Genomic DNA, 9,920 nt, shown 5'->3' with positions numbered 1-9,920 from the left:
TGCTGTCAGGCCCTGCCGCCCTGGAAATGGCCCCTTAACACTTCGGGGGGCACTGTACCCTAAACCCTGAGCCACCTGCATGCCCCCCACCTGTCAGCCAATCAGAGAGTTTTCAGAGTAGCAGCCGTGTTAGTCTGTATCCGCAAAAAGAAGAACAGGAGTACTTGTGGCACCTTAGAGACTAACAAATTTATTAGAGCATAAGCTTTCGTGGGCTACAGACCACTTCTTCGGATGCATATAGAATGGAACATATATTGAGGAGATATATATACACACATACAGAGAGCATATATATCTCCTCAATATATGTTCCATTCTATATGCATCCGAAGAAGTGGGCTGTAGTCCACGAAAGCTTATGCTCTAATAAATTTGTTAGTCTCTAAGGTGCCACAAGTCCTCCTGTTCTTCAATCAGAGAGTGTCGCCTTCACACCGTTGGCCAATCAGGTCATGACAAATCCATATCTCCCCACCTCTTGTCCAACCAGAATGGGCAGGGGGAGGGAGCTGGCAAGTACATTCAGCCAATTGGGTTTGTGACCTTCCCTAGCAGCCAATCAGAGGGCGCTGTCTATATTCCCTGCCATCTGTCGACCAATCATTTGCACCTATATTTGCACCCCCACCCGTTGGCCAATCAGTTTTCACATGGTGAAGGTGGGGCGGGATAATCCCCAGGTTATGGGTTGCCACCTGCCAAGGTTGGCCACTGGTCTCCATAGAGATAATGAGATGGGGGGGTCAAAGGGCAGAGGTCATAGGGGCTGACAAGTTTGGGGTGATGGATGAGGGAGGTTGGAAGGGGACAGTCACCCGCCCTCTCCCCCCGCCCCCTGAGCCAGCCAGTCCCCGCCCTGGGGCCGGATGGGAGCCGGCACCCCGTAGAGGGGACAGGCCCCATTCCCCCAGGCTGTGTGGGGTGCTGTGGGGGTCGTCCCCCCCCCCCCGTCTCCGCCAGGCGTCGATAGGAAACCCCGGCTCACGACGTCCACACTCAATTCTTGGGCGCAGACACAAGAATTGCGTTTGGACAATCAGGAGCCGGTGTTCAGTGCAGGCCGTGGGCAGAGTTGGGGGCTGGGGGATATGTGGGGGCAGCCACGGTGCAGGGAGGGGTATGAATGACAGCGTGAGGGGGACGATTCACACACGTCACCTCCCATGAGCAGTGAGACCAACACAGGACGGCAACATGCTGATAAGCATTTGGGCTGGAACAGCTGTGGACTGGGGTTCAGATCAGTGTGAACTCACAGGCACGATATCACATGTATAAGCCATTATGCAAACATGTCCAGCTCACATGTGTCACATTACACGTCTGAACTGAACTGGAAACCCATAGGCTTGCACATGGGTGAGCTGTGATGCAAACACGTGAATTCAGACACACTATACAATCATACACGTTATCACACACAATCACACACACGCATCACACACCATACACAAGCATATATGTGAACACACACACAGTGCCTGATGCAAACATACATGAACCCACAATAAATGAGTCTGCTACAAAAGTGAACTCTGTTGTCAATAGAGTTGTCTAAACATATGAATCTACACGTGCAAACAGGGCAACCAACACACGTGAATCTGGTCATGTGACCTCATATACATGATTGGCTACAAATGCACATAAACCCGCACACTCACACACGTGTGATCCCTGGCATGAACATGTGTCCATTTGAACATGGCAGTCATGAGCTGTTATGCAAACAGATGTTAACTCACAGCTATACACGTGAGCTGTCAGACGTGTAAACTCAAACATAGGAACTGACACATGGGATCTGGTCCAAACACACATGGAATCATGGGTAACATGAACTCACACATGTATGAACTCTGATGCAAATCTTTGTTAACTCACATATATGCCCTCATGCCATCCATGAACCAAAAAAAAAAAAAAAGTGACCTTGTGTGGCACAGACATGTAGTAAAAAAAACGTGAACCATGATGTAAACACATGTGAGCTCACCACCCACCTGCATGTGCATACATAACCACAAACACACATGAACTCAAACATACTCTTACATGTAGGAGCTCTTCAAACACGTGAGCTCATTCACATGAGTTCACATATGCATGTGATACAAACTGACCACAGCTGAGCTCACAGACTTATGAGCAAGGCTAATTAACACACACAAACTCACATCAATCGTCTGGCACAACACTGAGCTCCCATGACCTCTGACACACCCGCACTCACAAGCAGCACAGGGTGTGACAGGCGTACACATGGAATTGCACAAGTGTCAATGTGACTTCACAAGAACTTGAATGCAGACATGCATGAACTCACAGATAAATGTGATCCAACATTGTCTAATCAGAAATAAACATCAATTCTTATGTTCTTGCAAACACACGAGCTCACCATTAAACATGGCATCTGCTTCACACGTGATCTACACGTGGCTTCACCCAAGTGTGAGCTGTGATGTCAGTACATGTAATCCCACATACATGATCCTCTACACACATGGAAGTAAATGTGGAGGTGCGTGCACACACATACACACACACGTCTGACACATGCCTGCCTGAACTCAATGACCACTGAGACCTGGGTCCCACATATGAACCCAGATATCTTGAGAGCACACATGGATAATCCCAGGAATTCACATGTGTGTGACCTCAGGAGCTCACCCTTTACCTCCTAACACACACACACACACACACAATCAGTCAATTAACGAAAGCAGGGAACTCACCCTGTGGACCCCGATCCCTGGAACCTAGGCATGGGACATGGACTGGGGGGGATGGGTCTGAGACAGCCCAGCCCGGAATAGTCCCTCAGGATGGTCCCAGGACAGGGTGGTCCTAGAGGGTCAGTTCTCCCCCCACCGAGTGCTGAGAGGTCCCATGGAGATTCCCCTGGATAATGCATGTCACATGCTAGCACCCAGGACACCTTACAGCCCACACGCTAACATGCAGAACCCCTCCATCCCACATGCCTGACACACACTAACACCCCTCAAGACATGGTAACACACAGGATACCCTCAAGCAACACGCTAACACAGACACTGTAAATCCTACACACTAGCGTGCAGTGCACGTCACAACCCTCACGCAACACGCATGGCCACAGACACCGCAAAGCTCTCAGCGTGCCAGAGACCTGACTCCTACACAATAACACAGGCATGTACACATGAGACACATGGGACACCTTGCAGCCCTCCCAATAACACAAAGGACACCCAAAATCCTACATGCTAATGCACAAGCTAGCGCACACCCATACACACGGGGACCCCCACCAGCCCTCACACTAGCCCATACACATGTACACACGCAGAGACACACTAACACACGTGGGACGCCCAACAGCCTGTCTGCTAAACACATATGGCGACGCATCCTCCCACACATTAACCCAGCCAGCCCTGGACTGCCACACATGTTAACATGCAGGACACCCCCCAACCCCGGCTGACACAACCCAGAACATACAGGAGCTAACAAGCCCACAAGCTAACACAAGCTTCTCCAGCCCCCTCCCCCGCAGCAACTCCCGCCTAGAAACAGGTGGGGAGAGACGGCTGGACAGACCTCCCCCAGCCCCCCGACTCCCGCCCCTCAGGAGCTGGGGGTGTTCCCCCATCAGACACAAAGAGGAAGGGTTTGCAAAGTCCCTGGCTGTCCGGCTGTCCATCCGTCCCAGGCCAGCTGTGGGGGGGGGGGGAGGTTTGACACCAGTTCCCCCCATTGGGGTCAGTATGTGATGGGGGGGAACTCCACCTGTTGCCGTCCTAAATTCCCCCTCATGGGGAGGGAGAAAAGGGGTTAATTCCTGCTCCCCTTCCTGCCCCCCAATCCCTCCCAATCCAGCCCCCTATTCCTTCCCCCACTTCCCTGCTCACTACCCCCACCCTGCTCCCCCATCCCTACACCCCACCCTGACCACCCCCATCTCCCCCATCCTGTGTCCCAGCCCCCACACAACCGGCCCGCTCCCAGCCCCATTCCTACCCCCCACCCACGCTGGGGAAATCCCCCCCAAATCCCCCCACAACCCCCTGCAGCCCCATTCCCGCTCCCAGCCCCAAATCCAGTCCCCTCCCCACATAGCCCCAGACCTCCACCCCAAATCCCCCCCAGCACCCATCCCACCCCCTATTCCTGCCCCCTCTGAACCCCCCAGCCCCTGCCCACCGGCTCCCTCGCCCCTGGGGGCTCCGGCCGAGCCCCCCGCATGAGATGGGGTGTCTGGTTTCCTCCCTCCGCCCCCTCCCCACAGCAGCTAAGAGGGGGTGCTGCCCCCCCATCTCCCTCCCCCCCATTTCCCATGGGGGGCGCACGGATCCCCCCACCCCTCCCCGAACCCCGTCCTGGGCTCTGTGCGCCGGCTCCGTCCCGGGTGTGTGAGCTGGGACAGGCTCCGGCCGGACCCCCCCCACAACCTCCTCGAGGGGCCGGGCAGCTGGGCCACAATAGGCAGGAGGGGGAGGGGGCGGGGGACCCTCCGGCCGCTGAATAGGCTCGGGGGAAGCTGCCTGAATGGGGATGGGTCCGCCCCCTCCACTATGGGGCGCGGTGTGTGTCCCCCCGCCGCCCCCCGCCCGGCAGCCACCCAGGGCGGTGGGGGAGGGGCTCAGACCACCCCAGAGGGGCCCAGACCACCAGCTCCCAGCTCTTGGGGGGCAGGGAGGGGGGCTCAACCCCCCCAGCTTACTTGGGGGGCAGGGCGAGGGGCTCAGCCCCCGAGATTAGGGCTTACACAGGGGGAGAAGGGCTCAGCCCCCCAAAGGGCCCCCCCCATCCTGGCTCTGACACACGAGGGTCCCTCCCTCCCCTCTGCCCCCTTTGTGCGCGGCTCCCCCGCCCCCGGCCGTTGCCCTGAGAGATGGGGCTGTGAATAGGAGGCATCTCCCCCCACCGACCCCCCCCCCCACCGCCCGCCCCGCCGGGACAAGGGGGCGGCGGCTTCAAACAGGAGGGAAGCGTGTGGGACGGACAGAGCCCCCTCCCCTCTCCACATCCAGCCCCCTAATCCCCCTGCTCCTCCTCCCCACAGCCCTCCACTCCCCCTGCCCCTCCTCCCCACAGCCCCATCCCTTCCCTACAGCCCCCAATCCCCCTGCCCCTCCTCCCCACAGCCCCATCCCCTCCCTACAGCCCCCCAATCCCCCTGCCCCTCCTCCCCACAGCCCCATCCCCTCCCTACAGCCCCCCAACCCCCTGCCCCTCCTCCCTACAGTCCCTTAATCCCCTCTTCCCCCCACCCTCTCCTTCCCTTCCCACAGCCCCGCCACTCCCTGCCCCTCCTCTCCACAGCCCCCAATCCACTTTTCCCCAAACCTCTTCCCCTCCCCACAGCCCCCCACTCCCTGCCTCCACCACCCCATAGTACTCTAATCCCACAGCCCCTCCCCAATATCCCCACTCCTCCCCTCGCCCCAGTTCTTATACCCCCAGGCCCCAAATCCCTGCCCCCCACCTGTGCCAGTCCCTCCCCTTTTCCCCAGTCCCAGGCTCCCCCCACCCCCCGCGGCTGCAAACACTCATGAATGCAGCCCCACACGCAGCCTCCTCCAGGGATTTGTCGTTGGGTTACAGAGGAGAAACTGAGGCACAACGAGAGGAACGGAGTGCATAGAGCCAGGAGGTGAACCCAGGAGTCCGGGCTCCCAGAGCCCCCTGCCTGCTCTAACTCACTAGATCCCCCTCCTTTCCCAGAGCTGGGGATAGAACCCAGGAGTCCGGCAGCATCAGGGAAGAAATCAATGGGAGACGGAATCACCCTGATACAATCAGTGTTTTATTTTAATATGCCGCCCCGGACCCTCCAACTCAGTTCCGCTCCCCAGATCCTGCAGGGCTGGGGGCTTCCCGGGGGGCAGCTCATGGAGACACTTGGCAATTGCTGCTTCTCCCAGCGGTGGGCTGTGTCCAGAGGCTGGAGGCAGATCCATCAGAGAAAGAGACCCCCTGCAACAGAGAGAGAATGAGGGAGCCCCTGATGGAGGAGGGAGCCCCCAACTGTCTCCCCCCACTCCCTCGTCTCTCTGTTCCTCCCGCTTTCCCCCACCCCTGCCCCTACTCCCAAGCACCCCGTATCCCTGCCCCTCCCCATATCTCTGTCTCTCACCCCATCCTCCCATCCATCCTGGCTGGTCTCTACCTCACTAGACCCCACTCCCCTCCCAGAACTGGGAGAGAACCCAGGAGTCCTGGCTCCCAGCCCCGCCTGCTTTAACCCAGCAGCCCCCACTCCCCTCCCCAAGCCAGGGAGAGAACCCAGGAATCCTGGCTCCCAGCCCCCCTGCTCTAACTCTCCAACCCCCACTTCCCTCCCAGAGCTGGGGATAGAACCCAGGAGTCCTGGCTCCCAGCCCCCCCCCCCGCTCTAACCCAGCAGCCCCCACTCCCCTCCCCGAGCCAGGGAGAGAACCCAGGAGTCCTGGCTCCTGACTCCCGCCCCATACCTGTCACCTCCACACTGGCCCCTGTTATGTAGCGACTCTCGTCTGAGGCCAGGAAGACGCAGACGTCAGCGACCTCTGAGGGCAGAAGGGGGGGTGGGTCAGTAACAGCCACACGTGTGGGAGCCACGGCCCCTTCCCTAGTGGGGAGTCTTCTGTGCAACACCCCAAATCAGTGTGCACAGCCCCAACCCCGCCGTACCCCAATCTATACATGCACCCCCCAGAACTGTGCCCCACACCCCTCCTCCCCACGCCCAGCAGATCCAGCCCCACTGCACAGGGCACCCTGAGTCGGGGGTCTCACCTTTGGGGTCCCCGAGTCGTCCCAACGGCACCATCCCTGCAAACTGAGCAGCGGGAGAGGAGGGGTCAGAGATGGCTGGTGAGCATGGAGCCCCCCTGCACCCCAGGGGAAAGGGGGGGAACCAGGGGGCAGGGCACGGATCTGCAGGGGAAGGAGAGGAGTTGCAGGGGGGAGGGGGTAATAAAGGGTTATGGGCTGGGTGCCTCAGGGGAGATAGTGCCCCCACTCCCCCGCCCCATGCACCACTCCGAGGAAGCTCATAGCTCCGTCCAGGGCACTGCTCTGAGGAAGCTCACAGCCCCAATATCCCCCATCCCCTAGGTTGTGGAGCAATGGGGGGTACTGGGCAGGAATAAGGGGTGCTGAGGGATTGTCGGGCTCCGTGGGGAGGAGTGCACTGGGGGAAGTATGGAACAGAGGGGGCTGAGGGGGCCAGGGTGATGGGGGAATATGGGGCAGGTTCTTCAGAGGGAAACGTGGGCTGGGCATGTGGATAACGGGGTAGAGGGGCACTATGGGGCTGAGGGGAACATGGGGCAGGGGGGTTGTGGGGTGGGTAGATATGGGGCAGAGAGGGGTTGTGAGGCTCAGGGGGAGGCAGATACGAGGCAGAGGGGGTTGTGGGGCTCAGGGTAATACAGGGCAGGTTCTCTGAAGGGAGGGGGCGGGGGAGTTACGGGGCCCAGACCCTCCGGTGTTACCTTCTGCAGCACTTTGGGAGGCACCTTGTCCGTCATGGGGGTGGCGATGAACCCGGGAAGCACCACGTTACAGCGGATCCCGAACCTGGGGGGGACCATGAGGGAGAGGGCAGCCCCCCTGCCTGGTCACCACAGCTCCCCCTGACCTGCTTCCCCCCAACCGCCAGCTGCCCCCAACTATGTCTCCCAAACCTCCACCCCAGCCTAAGCTCCAGCCCCCCATCTTCCCAGAATAGCCCCCCACATCATCCCCCTGCCCCCCTGCCCATGATTTGCCCTACTTTTCCCAGGCCTCCTCGGCCTGCCCCCCAGCTGCACTGCCCAGCCTGTACCCACAGCCTTCCCAGCCCACCCCGCAGCCTGCCCCCTTGCCCTGCAGTCCTCCCCCTCAGCCTGCCCCGCCCTCCTCACTTCAGCCTGCCCCCTTGCCACCCTGCAGTCCCCCCCCAGCCCCACCTGGCCAGCTCTTTGGCAGCGGTCTTGGTCAGCCCCTCCACGCCAGCCTTGGATGCTGCGTAGCTCACCTGCCCCAGGTTCCCCACCTGTCAGGGAGAGGGACATGTGAGTACAGGGCACTGCTCCAGGGAAGCTGACAGCCCCTATTATCCCCCCATAGCACTGCTCTAGGGAAGTTCACAGCTCCTATTATCCCGCCAGGACACTGTCCTGAGGAAGCTCACAGCCCCCACTATCCCCCCCAGGACACTGCTCCGAGGAAGCTCGCAGCTCTCACCTTGCCCACGATGCTGCCCATGTTGATGATGGACCCCCCTGGGGCTCCGCTCTCCACCAGCCCACGCGCCACAGCCTGGGTGACCAGGAAGGTTCCCTGGGGAGAGGGGGACCAGGTTAGCCTGGGGGGGGGGGGCCAGCTGGGGGGGCCCTGCCCTGCCCCCATCTGGAGACCCCGTACCTTGAGGTTGACTTGGAGCACCTTGTCGAACGCTGCCTCTGTCTGCTTGAGCAGGAACTCGTCCATGGTGATTCCGGCGCAGCTCACGCAGACCCGGGGCGGGGCGGAGAACCGGGCCTGGGGACAGCAGGGGGTCAGGAGGCCTGGGTTCTCCCGAGGCCAGTGGGGGCTTGTGCTTAGAGTGTGGCGGGGGGATCAGGGAGCCTGGGTTCTCCTGAGGCCAGTGGGGGCTTGTGCTTAGAGTGGGGGGGGGGGATCAGGGGGCCTGGGTTCTCCTGAGGCCAGTGGGGGCTTGTGCTTAGAGTGGGCGGGGGAAGGGGTCAGCGGGCCTGGGTTCTCCCGGACACCAGTGGGGGCTTGTGCTTAGAGTGGGGTGGGGGGCGGGATCAGGGAGCCTGGTTCTCCCGGAGGCCAGGAGGGGTGTCAGGACACCTGGGTTCCCAGGGAGGGCAGTGGGGCCTAGTGGTTAGAGTGATGGGGCGGCAGCCAGGACTCCTGGGTCCTCTGGAGGGGAGAGGAATCCATTGGTTACAGTGGGGGGAGCCCAGACTCCTGGGTTCTCTCCAGCCCCGTTACCTGGATCCGAGCCATGAGCTCCCCCACGCTCTGGGCTGAGCTGACGTCCACCCCGAACGCCTCATGCTCCTGGCCGGGCTCCCCCCGTGGCAGCCCCCGCACTGTCTCCGCAGCCCCCGCTTCATTCTGGTCGGCCACGGCCACCAGCGCCCCCTCCTCGGCCAGCCGGGCACAGACAGCGCGGCCAATGCCGCTGCCCCCGCCTGCCCATGGGGGGACCAGCGTCAGAGATGGGGGGGGACCCAGATCCCCTCTAGGGACCCCCAGAAACCCCCCCCAGGCGGATACCTGTACCAATCCCGCTGCCCCTGCCTGCCATGGGGGGACCAGGGTCAGAGATGGGGGGGGACCCAGAACCCCTCTAGGGACCCCCGGAACCCCCCCGGCAGATACTTGTACCAATCCCGCTGCCCCTGCCTGCCATGGGGGGACCAGCGTCAGAGATGGGGGTGGGGGGGACCCAGAACCCCTCTAGGGACCCCCAGAAACCCCCCCCCGGGCAGATACCTGTACCAATCCCGCTGCCCCCGCCTGCCATGGGGGGACCAGCGTCAGAGACGGGGGGGGGGGGACCCAGAAACACCCCCCCACCGAGCCCCCCCACGAACCTCCCCCAGCCTCAGGGACTCCTCAAGAACCCCCAAATGCCCCCTGCCCCCCCCCGCCTCGGGGGCCCCCCCACACAGCCCCCCCCCAAGTGCCCCCCCGGAACCTGCCCCAGCCCCTCAAATGCTGGATGGGGGAGGGGGGCTGGATCCCCGGGGGGGGGGTCAGGCCCCGCCCCCGAGCGCCCCCTGCTGGGGGCACCTGTCACCAGGGCCAGCGTGGAGCGGAGCCGCAGCGGGGCCGCCATGACAGTGGGGGGGGGGGGGGCGGCGCGGGGACCATAGAGCGGGGGCGGGCCCCACGGACGGCAGCGCTAGGCGGGAACTCTATGGTCAGAGTCCTCCCGGCCC

At 61.3% G+C, this 9,920-nt stretch overlaps 1 protein-coding gene across 2 annotated transcripts; it reads right to left on the bottom strand.

Moving 5' to 3' along the window:
• Positions 1 to 5,781: 5,781 nt before the first annotated feature.
• Positions 5,782 to 9,889, bottom strand: HSD17B8 (hydroxysteroid 17-beta dehydrogenase 8). Of its 2 annotated transcripts, XM_065563948.1 has the most exons (9): positions 9,772 to 9,889; positions 8,965 to 9,167; positions 8,389 to 8,505; positions 8,209 to 8,304; positions 7,932 to 8,017; positions 7,476 to 7,560; positions 6,775 to 6,817; positions 6,471 to 6,545; positions 5,782 to 5,973 (listed from the first exon to the last, which is right to left on the bottom strand). In XM_065563948.1, the coding sequence occupies exons 1-9, from the start codon at positions 9,815 to 9,817 to the stop codon at positions 5,957 to 5,959; spliced, it is 768 nt and encodes a 255-aa protein (XP_065420020.1). In that variant the 5' UTR covers positions 9,818 to 9,889; the 3' UTR covers positions 5,782 to 5,956. The 2 variants fall into 2 exon arrangements, with proteins under 2 accessions (XP_065420020.1, XP_065420021.1); XM_065563949.1 differs by lacking the exon at positions 6,775 to 6,817.
• Between the last annotated feature and the right edge of the window lie 31 nt (positions 9,890 to 9,920).

This window comes from Chrysemys picta, chromosome 12, assembly GCF_011386835.1.
Source record: "Chrysemys picta bellii isolate R12L10 chromosome 12, ASM1138683v2, whole genome shotgun sequence".
In the NCBI taxonomy this organism is placed as follows: domain Eukaryota; kingdom Metazoa; phylum Chordata; order Testudines; family Emydidae; genus Chrysemys; species Chrysemys picta.
Note: the sequence above shows the minus strand (reverse complement) of the source record. Positions and strands in the feature narration are given on the sequence as shown.